This window comes from Scheffersomyces spartinae, assembly GCF_019049425.1.
Source record: "Scheffersomyces spartinae strain ARV_011 chromosome Unknown scaffold_4, whole genome shotgun sequence".
In the NCBI taxonomy this organism is placed as follows: domain Eukaryota; kingdom Fungi; phylum Ascomycota; class Pichiomycetes; order Serinales; family Debaryomycetaceae; genus Lizanozyma; species Lizanozyma spartinae.
Window position 1 is genome coordinate 209,844 of NW_025065051.1, and position 23,251 is coordinate 233,094.

The 23,251-nt window shown below is 37.8% G+C and overlaps 7 protein-coding genes and 1 non-coding gene across 8 annotated transcripts; 4 read left to right on the forward strand and 4 right to left on the reverse strand.

Moving 5' to 3' along the window:
- Positions 1–2,533: 2,533 nt before the first annotated feature.
- Positions 2,534–7,606, forward strand: KQ657_003722 (uncharacterized protein; the record flags this gene model as incomplete). The annotated part of the gene is made up of 1 exon (XM_043194420.1): positions 2,534–7,606. The coding sequence occupies one exon, from the start codon at positions 2,534–2,536 to the stop codon at positions 7,604–7,606; it is 5,073 nt and encodes a 1,690-aa protein (XP_043050744.1).
- Positions 7,607–7,642: 36 nt separating this feature from the next.
- PZF1 (Pzf1p) lies at positions 7,643–8,994 on the reverse strand (the record flags this gene model as incomplete). The annotated part of the gene is made up of 2 exons (XM_043194421.1): positions 7,643–8,935; positions 8,989–8,994. The coding sequence occupies 2 exons, from the start codon at positions 8,992–8,994 to the stop codon at positions 7,643–7,645; spliced, it is 1,299 nt and encodes a 432-aa protein (XP_043050745.1).
- A 247-nt stretch (positions 8,995–9,241) lies between these two features.
- On the forward strand, positions 9,242–9,314 carry KQ657_003724. Its single transcript has one exon. It is a non-coding gene; the product is annotated as a tRNA-Arg (tRNA).
- An 874-nt stretch (positions 9,315–10,188) lies between these two features.
- GDB1 (bifunctional 4-alpha-glucanotransferase/amylo-alpha-1,6-glucosidase) lies at positions 10,189–14,724 on the forward strand (the record flags this gene model as incomplete). The annotated part of the gene is made up of 1 exon (XM_043194422.1): positions 10,189–14,724. One exon carries the CDS (start codon positions 10,189–10,191, stop codon positions 14,722–14,724), a length of 4,536 nt encoding a protein of 1,511 aa, XP_043050746.1.
- A 783-nt stretch (positions 14,725–15,507) lies between these two features.
- Positions 15,508–17,145, forward strand: ALD6 (Ald6p; the record flags this gene model as incomplete). Its single annotated transcript, XM_043194423.1, has 1 exon — positions 15,508–17,145. One exon carries the CDS (start codon positions 15,508–15,510, stop codon positions 17,143–17,145), a length of 1,638 nt encoding a protein of 545 aa, XP_043050747.1.
- A 60-nt stretch (positions 17,146–17,205) lies between these two features.
- KQ657_003727 (uncharacterized protein) lies at positions 17,206–21,057 on the reverse strand (the record flags this gene model as incomplete). Its single annotated transcript, XM_043194424.1, has 1 exon — positions 17,206–21,057. The coding sequence occupies one exon, from the start codon at positions 21,055–21,057 to the stop codon at positions 17,206–17,208; it is 3,852 nt and encodes a 1,283-aa protein (XP_043050748.1).
- Positions 21,058–21,405: 348 nt separating this feature from the next.
- SEC66 (Sec63 complex subunit) lies at positions 21,406–22,038 on the reverse strand (the record flags this gene model as incomplete). The annotated part of the gene is made up of 1 exon (XM_043194425.1): positions 21,406–22,038. The coding sequence occupies one exon, from the start codon at positions 22,036–22,038 to the stop codon at positions 21,406–21,408; it is 633 nt and encodes a 210-aa protein (XP_043050749.1).
- A 211-nt stretch (positions 22,039–22,249) lies between these two features.
- MRP8 (Mrp8p) lies at positions 22,250–22,852 on the reverse strand (the record flags this gene model as incomplete). The annotated part of the gene is made up of 1 exon (XM_043194426.1): positions 22,250–22,852. One exon carries the CDS (start codon positions 22,850–22,852, stop codon positions 22,250–22,252), a length of 603 nt encoding a protein of 200 aa, XP_043050750.1.
- Between the last annotated feature and the right edge of the window lie 399 nt (positions 22,853–23,251).

Here is a 23,251-nt window from a genome sequence, read left to right on the forward strand (position 1 = left end):
GGCCATAATACAAATATATCTCATTCACAAAGCAAACTGAAAGCTAGCAGTTATTTTGTTTGCGTTGATTGAAAGCGTATACGTATATCGCCGATTTATTGATGCCGATGCCAATTAATATTTCCGGAGATGATCCAGATATTATTATCAAAGCCTATCCATAGCCATAGTCAAAATCACTCACTCACTAAATCACAAGCAGGTAGCGCACGTTCCGCCGGCTTTCCGTTAACCGGGAAGGAAATTTTATTTTGGTTATTTGCATTCAACCTGCATGCATCCGAATTAAGCCTCATTTTCCAAATTCTCCCGTCATTTCTTACCCGATAATTTCCGTTACCGTTCGGGTACAATACGTAATGACGAAGTTGACCCTTTCATGCAATTTTACCTCACAACTACAATCTCTTCTACTCTGAAACGACAATCTTGACCTGCTAATTTTAAGTTACCATCATTACTTGTAGCTTTTACCGTGCTACCGGTCTGTCCGATTTGATGCCATTCATCTGATCAGTCTTATTTTACAAGGGCTACGTTATGGTACACTGTTCATTGTTGAAATTTTATACCCGGCAGCGTGCCAGAACCACGGTCTATTTATGGGTGAAATGGACCAAGTAAAATAGAGTCAAATCCCATTACACCATTTCCAAAAACCGATGGGCCTCCATAATATTTCTGGAATTACATAATACAATAGACACAAGGAAGTCGTTGGAATCACTACTTTTGGCTTCTGTCGACCGGCCCCAGCAACAGTAATTAAACGAAGATAATAGTTGAAAAAAAAACACACATTCTATAACTACAGTGTGCGAGAAAAGATGTCCGAGATCTTGGAATAACAGCTTTCATTCTCTGTCCTGATAGTTTTAGCCTTTATCATCTGCACCCGATGGGCGTTGGAGTGAGCAACCTGTGGAATACGTTTTCGAATACCTCATACTACAATCGCGGAGGTATCGTAGATTACGTATGTTCCGAGCGGCTCTTAACACCGAGCTATGGTATATTTATAAAGCCTTATACACGACTCATCTCGTTTCTAATTTTTTTACACCCCTTGCAACAAAGATTAACAATGAAGCCTGAGATTATTATGGCTTGTTCCAGTTCAACCTTCACACATCATCAACAAACTATTATGTTGCTTTTACTGCATTTCGAGTATTGCATCAATGGTATAATCAAATGCAGTCGCAAATCGAAACCTAAGCCCTCACTCATATAACAATTTCCACTTGGTTACAGCATTTCACACACTAATCAGTAGTCTAACTAATCTCACAGGAACACTCAAAGCAATTAGGAGCGTTTGCCCCTTTTGCGTGTTTATACTTTCCCATCTATCCTGTTACCCCAGATTCCTCTCCTGATGTTTTTCTTCCACATCTTTGTACAGGCACTTCACTTTGTGAATGTGTATCCATGTTTCCCGGAGAAAAATCATGCAAATCTGGGGGCCACAGCGCTGCTTCGTCTATACCAAATTGATGGTTAAGATTCAGTATTTTAAATCACCGGAGGTAAATACTTAGGAAATAAAGGCAAGACTTGTCAAAGCAAGCCTTATCAATCTTAATCGAACCACCACGAAATTGAATCAATTTTGTTACGGAAGGTCCTAGCAACTCCGTTCGCTGTTTGGAGCAACCCCACAAAATTTTTTGGTACCTACGCATGAAAGGTAGACATCAGCACACTTTATGATTTTTGGAATGCATACGACAGTCTCGGACTTTCAAACGGCTTTCTGGACTATAGCCAATATGTGTGTATATGATTGTAATCTTTGAACCAGGAGGTAGTAAGTTTTCACCATGAAGGAGCATTATAACTTAAACGAACATAGACTCAAGAACAGGCTTTTAATTCATTGTTCGATAAAGACGCCCCGGAAGCCATTGGCGGTGGTATTTTTGTGGGATACTAACGTGTTTTCCCTCGTACGAGGACGTCATGGTTTACTTGTATCGCGCTTGCTATTTCATGTTGTACAAGTAAAGTCCCACTATGGCTTTCACTGAAATTCAAATGAGTACTTTATGTAGATAAACGTCCAGTAGTACCGTAGACACAGTAGGACCCAACTTATTGAGGTTTTCTAAAGTGGAGTACCAGAGAAGGACGTTTTATTTATCGGGAACTTAGAGTGCAAGCCTATGATTAATCTCAATGATCATGTGTACTTACTTTAAGTACATCTGGTAGCAGCAAAAGAAGGAATACTCAATGATTTATTACTATCATTATATCTCAATGTACTTCGTATAACTGAAGTTCCTGATTACTGGCACTGGCTGGGCATTTTACTGGTATTATTCTAAGCCATTCAACACCATCATTATGTACTAAAGCACTCTTTTCCTTTTCTTCAAACAGGTCTTTCACTAAACTAATTGCAACATCGATTCTGGGTGCAAAAAAATAGTCCGTCCCAGTTTATAGTAATTCACATTTAGGGTTCACATGCAGGACTTTGGACGATCTAAAAAAGTTTTGTTGACAGAAAGTATGTGCAAACATAATTATGACGCACCGGAAGACAGATAGTGGGCCAGCATTAACTACCTCTGACTCTGATAACGACTCGTTTGAAATAATGGAGTATGTTACAGACGCTGCTCTTGAGGATTTTGGAGGCACCGGACTTCAATCATTGGTGCCACTCCTTGAAGCTCAGTACTCCAATACTGATGAAAAATTGCTGGTGATCAGCACCATTTATACTGAATGTCTTGTGTGTTTCGAAGCTGAATTGATCCAAGACCATTTATTGGTGCAGTTGTTCTCCGCAGTGATTACTGATGATGTGCATGCTGTTTGTCTTTGTCAAGTGTTTGATTCGTTTAACTTGTCAGATTCAATACCATTAGTGGAGCTTCTCGCACTGTTGCTTCGTAAAGGTATTTTGAAGCAATCGACTCTCGCTCAACACATCTCTACACACCTGGTATTGGCTCAATTGGGCATTTTTAACAAAGACTCTTTCCAAAGGCAATTAAATATTCACAAACGTGATCAATTCTACACTCAAAGGAAATATAACTTACTTCATGAAGAGGTGGAAGGTTATTCTAAATTCATTTACGAACTTACCTGGATAATCCAATCTCCTGATTCCAAATATCAAGTGGACAACGCTCACGAGATAATTCTTTCTCTTGTTGGTCATTACCAGCTTGATCCCAATCGATGTCTTGATTTATTGTTAGGATTGTTTTGCAATTATTTCATCAATTCACCCACATTTTGTATCCAATTACTTAAGAAATCACAATGGTGGCCGTCAACTCCAGCTGATTCTGGTAAGGATTTTGAATCCTTAATCATTGGTGGAAACGTCAACGCTGCTAAAATAATTGGATTAACTTTGACAAAAAATCCAAAAAAAAAAGATTTGACAGAAACTTATAGAATCCTTGTGGCATGTCTCATTAAAGAAGGCTTTATAAGTTTTGGACAAATATACCCTTATCTCACTAGAGATGATTGTGAAATGCTGATTATCGAAGCTCAATACAAAAAGGAATTGGACGACCAGGTTTTTAGAGCCAGTGCATCCGCATTAGCTTTAGCTGCTCCTTTGGTCGAAGAAGAGGAAAGCGGTTTGAATACCATAAGCAATGGCACATCGAAATCATCAAGAGAGAAAACTGAAAACAGCTCTGTAGTTAAAAAGCAGTCAATTGGTGATATGTTAGCTTATAACTATAAGTTTCAATTCCTTCGAGTCTTTCTTGGAAACGGACTTTACTGGCCATCCATATATATATTGACCGAAAATCCTTTTCTTGGCCATGTTAATCCCGAGATTCCTCAATTGATTTTTCGATTACTTAATGTCATGCTCGAGCCATTATATTCCAAAGTTCAACCTTTTAGTACAAGTCAATTGTTAGAATTGAGTGCAAAGAAGAAAATTTTACTGCCCAGGTTTAACTCTGAAGCCACACAATTTGTTCATTTTTACAGTTTCAAACCAACGATCCAAGGCTTTGCATACAAAAAGTTCCATTATATTTATGAGGATTGGGATAAATCTTTGCCCTTAGTTGAAACTGTTGACGGTTTATTTGAACGCCTGGAAGAACTATTCAAATTTTTAGGAGTTCATTTAGCAAACGATGTTGAGTTATTCATCAAACTTTGTGAAATTGCCAATTGGGATTTAAACTCTCACAATATTACCAATGAACGTAAAGCTAAATGGTTGCAATTCTTCAGGAGATTCTTGTATCCTGCTATGGGATCTATTGAGGAGAATTCCATAGCAGTTGACAAGGCTTTTGCTGTTTTGAAGAACTTTCCACTTGAAGATCGGTTCAATTTATATGGTGAGCTTCATCAGGTGACATCAAAATCAAATCCTTATATTAAATTAGCCTATAATAAGGCTGAAAAGGCAACAAAAGATGTCTTGAAAAGACTTTCCAAGGAGAATGTTCCTTCAATGATGAGACGATTAGCTAAGATTTCGTTTTCCAATCCATTGCCATGTTTTTTAACTGTGTTCCAACAAATTGAAAGTTATGATAACTTAAATACTTTAGTTGTGGAAACTGCACGGTATTTCAACAGTTATGGATGGGATGTACTCACTTTGGCTCTTCTTATGCGTCTTACAGCTGCTGGTAGGTCTACTGTGCAAAGTGATGGACTTTTTGATCGTCAATGGATTCAATCGTTAGCAAGTTTTATTGGTAAGATATGTCATAGATACCCACTTGCGATTGATTTAACAACAATATTCAAGTTTCTTTTGAAAGCACTTCACAACCAAGAAACAATAGCCATTATTATTCTAAAGGAAATTTTACTTGCAATGGGAGGAGTTCAATCTATTTCTAACTTAACATCTACTCAAGTTGCCATGTTGAACAGTGAGTCCAGTGTTGAAAAAATTGCTTTAAAAACAATTATAGATTCACGCTATGATAGAATCAAAAGTGGTGCTGTGCTATTTAAAACATTATTCAACCTAGACGCAATTAATGAGTTGTTCATACTCTTATGCAAGTTTAATCAATCTTTTGTGCATCAATCAGAGGAAATGGTGCACTTAAAGGTTATGTGCAATAGAAGTGACGAATTGGAGATGTTGCTTCATTCTTACATTACATTTATAAACTTTTTTGGTTCGGAAGCAGTCGTAGTGGATCACTTGACTCCTATGGACCAAATGTTTTCCGTCTTTCATCTTGATTCAAAGTGGATCTGGGAGTTATGGAGGCATTATTTACCATCGACTATGCCACTTTCAGAGGAAGTCAAATTAGCAATTAAAAATTCTATGTTTGGAGAGTTGGGAACCAGGGTGTCTTTAGATTTGTATTTGACGTTTTGGAATCTTTCATTGTATGATATCAATTACGATGAAGCTATTTATTCAAAGTCACATGAAAAGATTGAAGCATCACTAGCAGCACTTAAAGTGAGCTTCGCCCAATCTAAAAGGTCTTCAAAGGAAGCAAGAGCAAAAGCTGATAAATTGAAAGATGAAATCGAATTAACAGAGCTAAAAATTGAACAAGTTCAGTCTGATAAGCAGAAACATGAACAGCATTCAGAACTGGTATTGTCATCTATGTCAACTGAAATTTCGAGTTGGTTTGCATCTGGTGAACATAATGATGAACAGATGAATGAGTTTATTTTACATTGTATCTTACCCCGTTCTATTCACTCTTCATTTGATGCAGTTTTCAGTGCTAGGTTTATCTTTATAATGAGAAAGTTACAAACACCTCATTTCTCCATCCTTACCTGTTTGGATAAATTATTCAATTCCCAGTTTCTTTTTGGGACATTGTATACGATGACTTCAACCGAAGCTGAGAATCTTGGGTTATTTTACGCAACTTTGTTGACTCAATTACAAGAATGGAAAGCAGAGGAAACTTTTTCGGTTGTATCATTGGTGAATAGTGACGGTGACTCACTTACATTAGCAGAGTTTGGTCGTGTATTATTTTCTTACCACGAAGCATTACTGAAGGAAATTATCAGTTCATTAAAGGCAACTGAATTCACCTGTATTAATAATGCTATTATATTTCTTAAGAATCTACTCGGAATATATCCTGTTGTTGAAGATCATTGCGAGTTACTCATTAGTATTCTTGAGTCCCTAATGAAGAAGGAAAGTCGCCAAGATTTGATTTTATCACTGAGTGCCTTGCTTGGTCATATCAAGTCAAGAACCAAGGAGCGGGTACATATGTGGGACTTTTATGAAATGGACCCTGAAGAGAAGCAGAAGCAAGTTGAGTTACGAGAAGGTTTACAAAAGGCAATTGCTGAAGCCAAATTGAAGATTCAGAGACAGAAAGAAGAGCAAATAAAGCAAAGAGAACGTGAAGAACGGGTCAGATTAGAGAAAGAGAAAGCTGCTGCTGAGACGAAAAAGGCCAATATTTATGATGAAAAATTACCCAAGTCCATACCAGCTGGTCCAAGCAGTTCAAGAAGTACAGGCATCAGAAGCGGTACAGAGACTCCTGCTAGGAGATATGATTACTACTCGAAATATGAAGAGAAAAAGTCTACTGTTAATGATGGTGATAAAAGCAAACAGGAAAAGCCTACACCTAAGAATGCATTAGAGGTTCCAAAGGATAAGATTTCAGCTAGTGAGTCTAAATCAGACTCGAAAAGTGTTACACCTGCACTTGTGAACCCAAAGATTACGAATATTCCTAGTCAACCCAAATCACAAACTGAACTCTCCTCTTCAACAGCCAATGATAAACTTCAGAGGAAAATATCCGATTTGAAGAGTAACATTTTGGAGAAGAGACTAGCACCGGAGAAGCCAAAATTGCGTGACAATGGTCAGGGAGTATCAACACTTCCTCCACCACCACCACCTCCTCCTCCTCCTCCTCCTTCTTCTTCCGCTCCTCCATCTTCTTCCGCTCCTCCTTCTGCTCCAAGCTCTCAATCATCTAATACTTTGCAATCCAAGAAACGTGAATTTTCTAGCGTTGATAGGTCCAAAGAGACCGAAGGAAGATCTTTTAAGAATGACAGACCAATTGCCCAGCCCCGTTCCAGCTATTACGATAAAAGAAGTGATGCTGGATTCCGTGATCGTGAAAGAGACCGGGAATTTGATCGTGACATTGAAAGGGAACGCCAAAGAGACCGTGATAGAGACCGCGATCGTGCCCGTGATCGTGATCGTGATCGTGATCGTGATCGTGATAGGGACCGTTGTAGAGAGTCGTATGGCTCGAGAAACAAGTACAACACTAACTCTGGTTCCGGAGGTGGCTCGAACTTTGTCAATGGAGGAGCTTCCAGGGACAGAAGGTTTGAAAGTGATAGAAACATTGGGTTTGCCCCTCAAGGACCCCTGGGAGGCAACCAAAGAAGTTCTAGACCTAGCGGGTCACAAATGAACAGGCCAATTGGCGTTTCTAAAGCCAGTTCACAAAGCCAAGGGCCATTGCCTCCCCCACCCCCTCCACCTCCTCCACCTCCTCCCTCTGCACCTTCATTTCAAAGTAGATCGGGTACTCAGCAGAATAGAGGAAGATACGATGGAAAACGGAAGTATAGTTCCGATCAAGAACGTATCGTCAAGAAACAGCGCCACTGATACATATGTCCATTACTAATACAATTTACTATATAATCATTCCCTAATATGAGCCAGTCCAGCTGTGAGCAGCTTGAGTTCAGAATCAATGAGATCATCCAATTCAAAGTCCTGTTCCTCCAAATCGATTTCGGTATTGTCAAGTTTCTGAAACTTCTTTTCTCTTTGGTTATTAAACTCAGAATCGCTAATAGTTCTCTTACAACCAGCGTCAGTTTCTTCTGGTGTCGGCAAATCATTCAATGTCGAAAACTCCTTTGGTGGAGAGTCGTCCAAAGTATCGAGAAACGCATTGATTTTCACTAACGAATCGGCATGCCATTTCAAATGACGACGGAGATCGTGATCTCTTCTGAACTTCTTGCCGCATTTGGGCTTGGGACAAACCAATTTTTTGGGGTCATAATTGTTCAGAATTAAATCTCGAATTGAGGTTTTCCCCGATTTAAGTGCAACATTCAAAGAGTCCGTTGAGATTATAGATCTTTGAGATTCAGATACATTGTATGGAGAAGCATCTCGTTTCATTCGGTGCTGTATATTTTCTTCTTCTTCATCGGACTCTAATTCGTTTAAATTGGAGATAAGTGTAAGGTCTTTAACATTCAGCTGATGATTCTCAGTAGCTTCCAGAAGCAATTGATCCAACTTCTCCTTGTCTGTAGCCTTTAGAAGATCTTCAGGTATATTCCCATCATGTAAATCATTATAATGTTCAATCAAATCCGCTTTTTTTATAAATTGTCCCATATCACAATAATTGCATTTCCAATTACGTACCATCTTAGATTCATCATGCAAATTGGTCATATGTGATTCCAACCCCACTTTACCAACACAGCCTTTCCCACAAATAGGACAGATCAATTTAGGATGGTCGGTATTGATATGAAATCTCAAAGCAGACCAGTTTTTGAAACTCTTGAAGCATCCTTGATGATCGCATTGATAAGTAGGCACTTCTCCATGATACTTCAAATTATGTTGCGCCAATCTATAAGGACGAGAAAATGACTTATCACATTGATGACATACTAATGTATTCTCATGTACAGACATGATATGATGTCGAAGAGATTGGTGCTTGTAAAATGTTTCTGTACATTCTGGATATGTACATGCAAATGATTGAGTATGAGTGATTTCATGTCTCTTCAAGTGTTGTCTTGAATTAACACCTTTCCCACAAACAGAGCAATGGAATGGTTTGGTATCACCCTCTTTATGGGACACCATATGGGCCTTGAGATGACTATTCCTCAAAAAGGATGCTTCACAATCTCCCTCTGGACATTTGAATGGTCTTTCATTTGTATGAGATCTCTTGTGCTGTTCTAAAAGTGATGGTCGATTATATGCCTTGTTACAATTAGGAAAATTACACACATGGTTCTTTCGTCGCACAGACGTGGATGATGATGCTGAAGTCACTGATGATGCGTAGCCCATGTAGTTAAATGTTAAATTTAATCATTGCAATTACATCATGGCATTATAGTCATCACTTTACTAACCTAATTTGATCGTAGATGTCGCACTTAGTGTCACTTTATATTCGTGGGAAAACCAATGTCGCATAGATTTGTTTTCCTTGTCTACTTCTTCTATAGGTAAGGAGAAATATAACAAGAACTTATCCTCATGGCCCAATGGTTAAGGCGTTCGGCTACGAACCGAAAGATTCCAGGTTCGAATCCTGGTGGGGATGGTTTTTTTTCAATTGGTTAATTACTACTTTTGGTATTAATAGTTTTTTTTATCACAGCACCTTTCCTCATGTGGATTTTTATACGACACTCTTGGAGTCATCACCTCCACTCTAAAGCTTGTGTTAGATGTTTAAACATTTTCACTAATATGGTGGATTTCTATGTGAAATTGTTCCTTTTCCTACGCCACGGACGTGCATTCGCACGAAATATTTCCCAAAGAATATATGAATCTTTCACAGAAGCAAGATCTACAGGCCCTATTCAAAACTAAACTTCAATACTATCATTGGTAAAACGTGTCTAATCTTACACATTGTAACACGTACTTTAGTCAATGTTCCTTTTTCATTTAACCAAAGTGGTGGTACGATGATTATTCTTTTAGCGAAAACAACCTGTACATGCGCTTATTAAAAGCGGGGCAGAGGCTGGGAAAAATGGGGTACAATAAAGCTTTAGTCGAGCCTATCAGTAAAAGCCTACAAATAGCTTAAGTACACTGTAAGAAATGCAAAGTAGCATATACTGGTAGTATAGTAATGGTGTTATAGTTATGTTGCCAAATGTAGGCTATTTAACACAGGAATGCTTGTAAAGTAGTATACTACTGTGTAGTGTATGAAGGGAAGTTGGAAATCCGGCTAAGGCTTTTCTATTACTAAGGTAAGTATGCTGCACCTAAAAGTGTAACTGGAAGCGCCGGACAGGCCGACGAACATTATTACGACGAGTACACAATACCATATAAAAGGGGGGTGGGGGAGGGGGAGGAGACTAAAAGATCTTGTAACAATTTACATATAAATAATTTGCTTCTTCTTCCATTCAATTAAACTTATTAGACGCCCATTAGACGCCGACTTCACCACCATGTCTACTAGAACGGTGTTATTGAGGTTGAATAACCACGGTGAGCCTGTAAACCATGAGAAAGCTCATAATGGAGTACTAATTGTTCCTCCATTAGAATTACCTGTTGATTATAAAGTGGGAGATGCCATTTATATTATTCGATTCCATATTGGAGCCACATCTCCTTTAACCCATAAAGGTGTTTTCCACATCAATGCCCCCAAGAGTTCCAATGATGAATTTCAAAGAGACAAATTTTATGAATACCCAATTGCTAATGACTTTTATAAGGATAGTATTATTGATATACCCTTATATACCACTGGTTCATTTGCCTTTTATAGTTCTTATGAAGACGGCAATGGTACTGGAGAAGGCAGTAAAATTATCACCAAAAAGTTTTACTTTAATGTGGCACCTAACTTGAGAATCCAAGGTAAATTTGTTGCTTTAAACAATATCAATATTCAATCGATTTGTTCAAAATTCATTGGACCTATTGACAAATGGGATTCAATCTTCAAGTATATAAGAAAAAAGGGTTATAATATGATCCATTTCACTCCTTTACAGTATAGAGGAGAATCCAATTCTCCTTACTCTATATTTGATCAATTAAGATTTGATCCAACCTTATTCTCTTCAAATGATGAAGCCATTGCATTCCTCAAGAAAGTTGTCACCGACAATAACTTGTTTGCAATGACTGATATTGTATTAAATCATACTGCCAATAATTCTGAATGGTTAATTGAACATCCAGATGCTGGCTATAATGCTGAAACTGCTCCTCATTTGAAATCAGCCATTGAATTGGATTTGGCCTTGAGGGAATACTCCAATTCTTTGGGCAAATATGATTTACCTACATATATTAACTCCACAGATGATTTGCACCGTATTATGGAAGGTTTATCGGAGCATGTCTTTGTAAAACTTAAGTTATGGCAATATTATGTCGTTGATAGAGTGGGAACTTTGGCTAATTTGGAGGCTGCCTACAAAGAACATGGAGCTAATATCAGTCCAGTAGATGTTCCATCTGATTTAGACAGAGGAGATTTAAAGCAAGTTGCAGATTTCACTTGGAGAGTTGCCGGACCTGGTGATGGAAGAAAATTAGAAAGCAGATTTAGTAATGCTTTGAATTCACACAAGCTTTTAGCTATTGTTTTGAAAATAGTTTCCAACGATTCAGATGCTTCCAGAGTACTTGACGAAGCAGGAAGAATTATCGATGAGATTAATGTGGCCTTTTACAAAGATTATGACGAAGATGTTCATACTATAAAAAACCAATTGTTCAATAGAACAGCCTACTTATATTTAGATCATAATGGTCCCTTAAAAGGTAAACAGATTACCGAAAAGGAACCGTTCATTGAAACTTATTTCACCATATTTAAAGATTCAACTGGAAAACAATGGGAATGTGCCAACAATGGTTGGTTATGGGGAGGTGATCCATTGGTTGATTTCGCTTCTAATAAGTCTAAAGCATATTTGAGAAGAGAAGTTATTGTATGGGGTGATTGTGTGAAATTAAGATATGGTAATGGACCTGAAGACTCACCATATCTTTGGGAAAGAATGATCAAATATTCCCGTTTCTGTGCTGAAGTTTTTGAAGGTTTCAGAATTGATAATTGCCATTCAACTCCTTTACATGTTGGTGAAAGATTATTGGATGAAGCCAGAAAGGTGAATCCTCATTTGTATGTTGTTGCAGAATTATTTACTGGTTCTGAAGAAACAGATAAATTGTTTGTTGAGAAGTTAGGTATCAATTCATTGATTAGAGAAGCAATGCTGGCCTGGAGTGTTCAAGACTTATCAAGATTAATCCACAAACATGGTGGTAAACCAATTGGGTCATTGACATTATTACCATTAGATGAAGTGTCATACCCCTGTGCAAATGAACCTGACTTTGCAACTTATAGGGCTTGTGCAACAGAGTTGGAAATTCCCACATTTGTCTCCCATCAACAGCCACACGCTTTGTTTATGGACTGTTCTCATGATAATGAAACACCATACCAGAAGAGAACTGTTGAGGATACATTACCAACTGGAGCATTAGTTGCATTTTGCTCTTCAGCAATTGGCTCAGTGTTTGGGTACGATGAATGCTACCCATTTTTGCTTGACATTGTTCATGAGAAAAGGCAATATACTTACGGTAAAAATGGTATAGCCGAAGTAAAAGCCAGATTGCACGAAGTGAGAGAGAAATTGGCACTTGAAAGTGACGACATTGCCAACGACCATGAAATGTACATTCATCATGAAGGTCAATACATTACAATCCAAAGATACAATACGAAAACTGGTAAAGGTTGGTACTTGATTGCTCGTAATAAATTTTCAGATTACTACGATCAACAAATGTTAAGCCCTGTTCATTTAGGTGGTACGCAAGTCAAATTAGAGTTCGCTTATTCCTTAAAGAAAACAGTTGACCCAGAAAAGAATCCTGAATATATTACGGGAATTCCTGTTACGGTTGAGGAATTGGAATTACCTCCCGTTCAATATGATGGTCATGAAAGTTTGATCACTGTTGATGAAAGGTTTGTCCCTGGGTCTATTGCAGTTTTCTCAACTACTATTCCACATGTTGATATTACCTTGGATAAGTTTATTAGAGAAGGTGCCATTGTTGCATCTGAGAAATTAGACTACAATGATTTGAATGCATTGTTATACAGATGTGAGAATGAAGAACGTGACTACAGTCATGGTGCTGAAGGATGTTACGATATTCCAGATTATGGTAAATTAGTTTATGCTGGGTTAGGTGGTTGGATTTCTGCTTTGAAACCAGTTATCTATCAAAACAACCTTGCACACCCTATCTGCAATCACTTGAGACAAGGCGAATGGGCAATGGATTATGTTGTCAATCGTTTAGACAAGTATGCTGAGAACTCATCTGGCTTAGGTGAGTTCCGTGATTGGTTGAAATCAAGAATCGAGGCTATTAAAGTAGCTCCTTATTTCTTAAGACCTCATTATTTTGCTCTTGTTTTGGGTATTGCCTATGAAGCAGCACGATTTAGAGCATTGAGATTATCTACCCGTCTTATTCAAGTGGGTGGTAACTTCTTACAAGATTTGGCACTTACTTCAGTTCAAATGGTTGGGAAAATGAAGGGTCCCTCTATTTTCCCCTTTGAGCAAGTTCCATGTCTTGCAGCCGGTTTACCTCATTTCAGTTCAGATTACATGAGATGTTGGGGTAGAGATGTCTTTATCTCATTCAGAGGTTTATTATTAGTCCCTGAACGATATGAAGATGCTAAGTTGCATATTCTTGGGTTTGCCAAAACCTTGAAACATGGTTTAATCCCTAACTTGTTGGATTCTGGTAGAAACCCTCGTTTTAATGCAAGAGATGCTGCTTGGTTCTTTATGCAAGCTATTCAAGATTACATTATCAAAGTTCCTAATGGTATTGAGATTTTGAAGGAAAAGGTTACCAGAAGATTCCCATTGGACGATACCTGGGTACCTGTTGATGATCCAAGAGCCTTTTCTCATGAATCCACTATTGAGGAAATTGTTTATGAGATCTTCCTGAGACATGCAGGTGGTATCAAGTATAGAGAAGCCAACGCTGGCCCTAATTTGGATTCGCAAATGAAACCTGAAGGGTTTAATGTTGAAGTTTATGTTGATTGGAACACTGGTTTAATTCATGGAGGTTCACAATGGAATTGTGGAACTTGGATGGATAAAATGGGTGAAAGTGAAAAGGCAGGTAACAAGGGATATCCTGGTACCCCAAGAGATGGTGCTGCTGTTGAATTACAAGGGTTATTAAAGAGTGGATTAAGATTTTTCAATAATTTACACGATAAAGGATTATTCAAGTATTCATCAGTGAAGAGACAAGACGGTTCAACCGTTGGCTTGAAGGAATGGGAAACCTTAATTCAAAATAATTTCGAGAGGTGCTTTTATGTACCAATTGATCCATTAGATGATTACAAATTTGAAGTGGATGGTCTGATTGTGAACAGAAGAGGTATTTATAAGGATTTGTTCCGTCTGGGTAAACCATTTGAAGATTATCAATTAAGACCTAACTTTGCCATTAGTATGGTTGTTGCACCCGAATTATTTGATGCTAAACGTGCAGTTGGAGCCATTGATGTTGCCGATTCTGCCATTAGAGGGCCTGTGGGTATGCGGACTTTAGATCCAAGTGATTGGAATTACAGGCCATATTACAATAATGGTGTGGATGATTATGATTTTGCAACTTCCAAGGGAAGAAATTACCACCAAGGTCCTGAATGGGTTTGGTGTTATGGTTACTTTATGAGAGCATATCATCATTTCAAGCAGGGTACTAATCAACATCATTTACATGAATTGAACATGAGACTTATGCATCATGTTGATTGGATTAAGAATAGTGAATGGGCTGGTTTAACTGAATTGACTAATAAAGATGCTGAATATTGTAAGGATTCAAGTCCTACACAAGCATGGAGTACAAGTTGTTTGTTAGATTTGTATCATGATGTATACCATGGCCTTAGGTGAATAAGTACGTGCTACGCAGGATTTTTATACGCGTTATTATGAAAATAAACTATAGTAATAAGAGTTATGTTGAACCATATATATAGAACCATATGTGACAGCACGGAACCCGATTAGGAAAGTGCACGCGGACAACAAGAAATGGTGATTTTGTGTAACGAAAACCGCTCGTACCTCGATATCCGATGGCTACAGCCCCTCCCTCGGTGGAGTTAAGAATGGGGGGGGGTTAGGAAAGGTGGGCTAGACGGATTTGATCCGGATATCGAGAAAGAGGAGAAGAGTTTCATGGATCATATGAGTACAGTAGTGCACACGGTGAAAAGCTTCAATAAAGTGAAGTATCACGGTGAAAAATTATTAGAAGAAGCCCATAGTAATAATCACAGGGAAGAAGTGCAGTGAAGGTGAAAAATTCCACACCATATGAATATGGAATTGAGATTCCGTATAAGATAGAGCACAGGCTGTACAGTACACTGTAGACCCATGGTTGTAGTATGTGTAGTACAATATAAGGTACAGTATGGCACAGTATAGGATACAGTAGGACACAGTGTAGCGTACCACAAATAGCATACCTCAGTGTACCACAGGAAATGTTAATGGTCTTCTTCCGCGCATACATTTTTTGTGTAGAGTTGGGTGCTCCGGACATGGGTAGCCGCTCCACAAACCGGCCGCGGTGAAGGTTTAAGGTAAAGGCATATAAAGCAGTATCTCTCCAATAGATTTGAAAATTGTATTATTTTTTTCATTCTTTTGTTTGTAACCAGTCTCATCATGTTGTCTTCGCTCAGATTAACTATTCTTTCAAACCAAAGATCCAGCATCAGATTAGCTACAGCTATCAGAAGATTGAACTTGGGCACTACTGCCACCTCTTACCCCACAAAACATACTGGAGTAAATGATGAACCCTACATCACCCCCAGTTTCATTAATAATAAGTTTATCAAATCCGAACTGAGTGAATGGTTTGATATCCATGATCCTGCCACCAACCATGTGGTTTCCAAAGTTCCCCAATCCACTCCTCAAGAGTTGGAAGACGCCATTACTTCTGCTCATGAAGCATTCAAGATCTGGAAGGAATATTCAGTGATCAAAAGACAAGGCATAGCTTTTAAATTTGTTCAATTGTTGAGGGAAAACATGGACCGTATTGCGTCTGTGATTGTGTTGGAACAGGGCAAGACGTTTCCGGATGCCAAGGGAGATGTTTTACGGGGTTTACAAGTGGCTGAAGCAGCTTGTAACATCACCAATGACTTCAAAGGTGAAACGTTGGAGGTTTCCACAGATATGGAAACCAAACTGATTAGAGAACCTTTAGGAGTTGTTGGATCCATTTGTCCCTTCAATTTCCCTGCCATGGTTCCATTATGGGCATTACCTGTGGTTTTAGCTACGGGGAATACTACAGTTATCAAACCATCTGAAAGAGTCCCTGGCGCTGCCATGATCATTTGTGAATTGGCTGCTCAAGCCGGTGTGCCTCCAGGTGTCATCAACATTGTTCACGGTAAACACGAGACCGTCAACAAAATCATTGAAGATCCAAGAATTAAGGCTATTACCTTTGTGGGGGGTGATAAAGCAGGTAAATATATTTATGAAAAGGCATCTGCCTTGGGTAAAAGAGTGCAAGCCAATTTGGGTGCTAAGAACCATTTGATTGTTTTACCTGACACAGATAAGAAGAGATTTATTAATGCCTTGAATGGTGCAGCCTTCGGAGCTGCTGGTCAAAGATGTATGGCCATTTCAGTATTGGTTACTGTCGGGAAAACTAAGGAATGGGTAGCTGATATCATTGCTGATGCTAAGAAATTGCGTGTGGGTAGTGGGTTTGATCCTTCAAGTGATTTAGGTCCTTTGATTAATCCAACCAGTTTAACCAGAAGTAAAGAAATCATTGCTGATTCTGTTGCTGCTGGTGCCACTTTGGCTTTAGACGGGACTAAGTTTGTTCCATCGGAAGAAAGATTCCAAAAGGGTAACTTTTTGGGTCCAACCATTTTAACTGATGTTAAACCAGGAATGAGATGTTATGACGAAGAAATCTTTGCTCCGGTACTTTCGGTTGTGAATGTTGATACCTTAGAAGAAGCTGTGGATTTTGTTAACAAAAACCCATACGGAAACGGTGTTTCTCTCTTCACTCATTCTGGTCCTGCTGCTCAATATTTCACCAAAAACATTGAATGTGGCCAAGTTGGTGTGAACGTTCCAATTCCAGTTCCATTACCCATGTTTTCCTTTACTGGATCCAAAGCTTCATTCTTGGGTGACTTGAACTTTTACGGGAAGAACGGTCTTATGTTCTTGACCAAACCAAAGACTATCACCACTTTATGGAAAGTTGACGAAATAGATGAAGAATTGAAACCATCCACCTCTATGCCTGTTCAACATTGAGTATAGTCATTTGATATGACTGCATCGTACTATATATATATATATATATATACAAAATATTTAATTAAAATCGGTTCTTATAGTTGCAGACTTAAACATGGAACGAACATCTACTCTTGGAATATTAAACTCAACATCAGGATATTCTCTTCTAACGATGGCATTGGTCTTGGCGATAATATCGGAGAAACTTACTTCATATTCGTTCCATAACTTCTCCAATAAGATCCGTTCAACGCCCGACTCACTGGTTGGTAACAAAGCTTCCATCTTACGATGAGTTTCAACCACTTTTGAAGATAAACTGTGTATATCATAACCACTTAGTGCTTGTTTCACAGCCTTCTTGTTATACTTCACTTGGTTCACCTGAGAATGTATACGAACAAATTCTACCAATTTACCAATAGATTTGGCCATCAAATCATTAAAAAATATGGTTTTGGATTGTTCATAGTATTTGGAAACAGTACCGATTAATTTACTCAGTTCCTTATTCCCAATTTGTAATTGGTCCGTAAGATAAAAGGTGTTCAAGATTATGGAAACATTTCTTAAACTTCTTTCTTGATCATCAAAATCACTATTCTTCAATAACGGATCTTCTCTTTCAAACAAATGAGTTAAACTCAAAGTAATATCCCCATATGACGATTCAGCAACTTTAGCCATCAATGTACCGTTATCAAAGCCATCATCTGTATCAGTGGTGGATTCTCCAAAAGCTCCAATTGATCCAGAAGAATTCAGAATAGTAGGAGTCGTAGTAGACGAGGTTGACGTTGGTGGTGCTTTCATCAGAGCTTGTGCTTCAAGAATCTGAACCACTCCAATAATTCTTCTCAAACATGATAAGACATGTATTTTGGATCCAATGGTTGATTGGTTAACTTGATCTATTTGGGCTTGAACATGTCTGTTCCACAAATTAATATACTTATCCTTTAATTTCTTGATGAAATTGAAGATAAGGAAATCTTGCATTGCATTACCAATGTTCTCATTGGTAGCCTTTTCTAGTGCTCTAACAACCTTAAGAACAAACGTTTCTGATGGGATAACTACTTTGGAAAATTGAATCACATAATTCCCAAATATAGCCATCATATTATTAACCAAGTCACTAGTACATTGTCTGTATACCTTATCAATTTCAGTGAAAGTGTGTACTTGAGACAACCGTACTCTTTCACTAAAAGAGTTTTCTTCAACATACTTCGGGAATATAACCCCATCCATTGGATAATGGAACAATGTGGTTAAAATATAGGCAAAGCTTTGAACCAATGCCATTGTGTCAAAAATCAATAAAAATACTGTACGTTCAACTTCATATTTGGAATCTCCAACGTTAATACCACTAAGCCGACTTATAAGTCTTTCCTTTCTTGTAGATAATCTTAATCCACCTTTACGAACCAGTGAGCCATCTGGACTTTCAGGTGGATTCAACTTGGATGTCACATCTTCAGCCTCTTTAGCATTGGCTTCTGCTACTTTAACCTTATGATAATCTTCTAATCGATATTTCAACCATTCATTCACCAATTCTGAAGCAGATTCATTAAATGATTCTCTCAAGTTAACAAACTGATCATTAGAAATATCCTTAACAAATAAAAGCAACCCCGAAAAGGTTGTCCATCTATTGATATCTTGAAATAAAACAGTAGGTCCTATTTTGGAGACATTGGGAATAATACCATTCATAAACCTCAGGATTGAACTCTTAAAATACATCAGAAAGTTTTCCGAAAACCGACTGGCAACAGCCTCATAAGTTTCTTGATATTGTTTAATGGCCAACATCTTATTTAAACCACCAGTATCGGTATCTCTGATTGTATACAAGGCTGCATATAACCTAACCAATTTAGTTTCCAAGCCATTAACACTTTCCAAATTTTCATAATCTGAAAACTTAGAGATAAGTCCCAAATCATAATCATCAATATTCAAATCATCAACAATAGATTGTAATTCATTGAGAAGCATTGCTTCATTAATTGTCTTCATTTGTAAACCATCAGATTCGTTTTCAATATATGCAACTTTTGAACTGATACTTCTGACGTCAATACTTAATTTGGTGAAAATATGGGATAAATTATTCACTTCTCTAACAGAAAAGTCAATGTCATCGAAAACAGATTCCTTTCCAAAATCAAAATTTACTAGATTTTTTGCATTGGTCAGTTTAACAACATTCAATTTCTTTCTAAGCTTTTTCACCAACAGTTCTGAACCTTCAACTATATCCCATTTTAATTCTTCCAATATCTCTTCAATTTCAGGATCCTTTTCCAATTTTTCTTCTGAACTTTCAGCATAATCATCATTTCCATCATCTGATATCATCGATGGAGCATCATCCTCTCCAAACGTTAATGAATCTGAGTGAGTGTCTATGTTGTTCAAGTATTGTTTGTTATTGTTGTCAATAGCATCTCTTTTCTTTATATTCAAAGCTGGATGTTCTTCTTCTTCAATTTTGATTTCTGGAACTGGAACCATGTCATTCCTGAATGTTTTACTTAACTGTCTATCCATATAAGCCTCAATTTCTTGAATGGACGAATCAATAGGTGAAAGATCGGCATTCTTAACTGGAGGAACTTTGGGTGAATTCCAATCTACACTACTATGATCACTAATTTCTTCAATTTCAATTTCAATTTCATTTTCAGTTTGAGCTTCACCAATAAAATTCACCCCTGGTTCTGTGTCAGCGAGTTGGTCGAATGGCTTGGATAATGGGGCCGTAGATGATGATGCATGACTCAATTCACTTTCTTTTCTTCTATGAATTACTGTTGTTGCTTGACTCACACTTCTGTTTGGAGGATCAACCAGTGAACCAAAATTGAAGTTATCTTCAGATGCCAAAGATTCTTGAGTAATTGCTCCTGTTACAAGGTTAGAATAAGGATGTTGTCCTGGGGTTGGCTGTTTTTGGGAAGCAACTTGATGACGATAATCCAATTCATGTCTTTTTTGTTGCTTCGTCTTATCGAGTTGATTAGGATTAGGAGATTGTTGCAGGGATGAAGAAGCTGATGAATATGATGGGGCCACCATAGAATCTGCACCAATTACTGGTTTAGGAACAGTTATACCTGGATGATCCATACCCAGAGCTGCTGCTGATGATAATCCCAAGCCCACTATTTCATTATTATTAGGCTGATGATTCATGGCATTCTTCATTGGAACATTAGGTAGAGCCAAGTCAGCGTTTTCAAACCCAGTGATTGCTGGATATTTCCCAGTGTAAGAGCCATAAGTTCTAGCCAAGTTCTTAACAAATAGCCCAAGACGGTCTTGACCTTCAGAAGACTTCCAATAATAGTTTTTGTTCAATACCAATATAAACCCATCAGAACCACATTGAACTATTTCTTTCAATTCATCGATATCCCAAGTTCTTCCAATTTGGTAAACGTATTTGTGATCATTGTATTTACCTTTTTGAATAAGGACTCTTCCCAGCAGCTTAGCACAAATACATAAGATCCGATCCTTAACACCACCCAATTGAGCTGGTGTCAAGTTTGAGGGGGGCATCAGTTGGGGATAACTAGAATATTCTTTGATTTTCATATGGTAGACATATTTAACGTCAAGTACCAGTTGCCCTGTTCTTGGGTCTGTGATCGTCTTGGAGTAGATATCTCTAATGATTTTCTCCTTCTCGTCCACCCAGGCATCAAAAGGACCATTCACTGGCAGGTGGAATCGTTGTTGTGGTTGACCATGCTGAGCATGTTGAAGGTGTTGAAGTTGTTGTTGTTGATGTTGTGGGGGAAGATGCTGTTGATGTTGCTGGTAATTGTATGGTCCCGTAGGTCGTCCACCGGGAACACCTCCATACACACCAGGAGCACCGCCATACATGTTGTTACTGTTGTTCATTGTAATGGAGTGGAGTTGCGACGGAGAAACAGTGCGTGTTGACTGAGTGAGTTGAAAGTTCCGAGTGCGAAATATTAACTGTTTAGGGCAGTGTATGGCAGTGCAGCAGTAGTAAGGTAGCAGTCGTAAAGTAGTAACAGTACTATGAAGGTTATTGTAGAATGTAGTTACAGTATGTAGTTACAGTATGTAGTTACAGTATGTAGTTACAGTATGTAGCCACAGTATGTAGCCACAGTATTATAGTAACAGTATTATAGTGCAGTATTATAGTACAGTTTTACAGTTCGGTATGTAGTTAAGTGTGTGTCGGAATAGTATTGAGTGCAATAATGTCGGCTTACTATACTAGTTCTTCTTCTTTGGTTTCTTCTTGTTCTTAGAATCAACTTCAGTACCTGTTAACTTTTTCAATTCAGAAGCAGCAGTAGATTCAATTTGCCATAACTCGGCAAATGCTTCTTCTCTTTCATTCATTATCTTTAATCTTCTTCTTAAAGCTTCATTCATACAAACCTCTTGACTAACAGGGAAAAACGTTGGAGCCCAACCCTTTTTGTAAATATCACATTCTTGTAAAATCTCTTTCAATTCAAGCTCCAATACTTTAGATTCAATCTCAAATTGTTTATGAATATCCTCACCAATTAATCCTTCTTGATATAGTTTATTTAAACCTGGTTCCAATTCTCTCAATTTAATAGATCTAAGAACAGCATCTGAAGCCCTTCTAATTAAAGCAGCCTTGAGTACTCTATCATGTGGTTTATCTGGAGTTGATAGAGACTTCAATTGTTGATAGATTTCTGCAGCATAATTCTCTTTTAATAATGGTTTCCGTTGTACAATCTTTGCCAACCGACGCTTACGATATTGGAAGGTGAACACAATAAAAGTAGTCACAAGAAACCCTAAATACAAAATAGGTGTTAACACAGAAACATCAGCAATGGCCTCTGCTTTGGCTTCAGTTTCAGACATGATGATTACCTGTAAAGTCTATGTCAGTAATGTAGTGACCGTAGGGTAAAAGTAGTTGACACCGTTATATATTTTTTTTCACTTACTCTCTTGATAGTGCGTGTACTTACCATTACTGATTACACGTATACAGATCAAAACTATATTGATTGGCATAGTAATATAAAACATAAATGCAAAGCATAGTAATTGGAAGGGTACTGTAGTATATTCACCATTCAGGAGACCCACGTCTCACACCAAGACCCAAATATTGAGCTAATAAATTAAATAAATCAATTTCTTTCTCATCAGTCACAGCTTCCACTCGTTTATCAAAAGGTATGGTTTCATCGATTAATGTCAAATCATAAAACTCGGCAAGCAGTACTAAAGCAAACTTTTCAATCGATTCCAATTCACTAATGGTAGCAGGAAATAACAGTTTTTCAGGTAATTCACCATCCTGATTAATTAATGGAGCAATGATTGTTTTAGAACTAGAATTAAATGTCCGACGAATCAGTCGCTCATCTAATTGTTCTAATTGACCTTGTAATTCGGCAACTAGTCCAACCAAATCGTCATTGGTGACAAAGTCATCAAAATCTATCTTTGAAAGGTCTGGAGTGGTATCAATTTCCTTAAGTCGTTGTTTTTGAAGCTCTAAGAGTTGTTGTCCAGTACTAGCAATAATCTTGGATTGCTTCTGACACAAATGAGTTAAGGCCTGAACTTGTTCGTTCAATTGTTCCAATGTGACTTCCCCCATGATCCGATCAATTTTTGGAGAATGAGTGGTCAATTCTAATGAAAAGCCACCATTCAATTTCATTTTTACTTAACCCATTATAATATTCTTCTAATATTATTATGTGCAGTTTGATTTGGTACTGACTTAATAAATGGTCGGATATTACCCAATTGGGTCATTGACAGATGACATATTTGCTTGTCACTGTTCTTAAGTTTCATAGTTTGATAAGATTAGGTTGGGTCTATGTGCCACTGTGTGTCAATTGATAAAGAATTGCACAATGAATCCTCATTGCCCCAACAAGACTATTTCACATGATAAGATTGAGTAGTAATACCAATAATAGTAGCAGTAGTAAGAGTATTAATGATAACAGTAATAGTAGCAGTAGTGAGAGTACTAGTACTAGCAGTAATAGTAGCAGTAGTAAACAATGAGTTGTGTACACCTCTAGTAACCAAGAAACGTACCTCATAC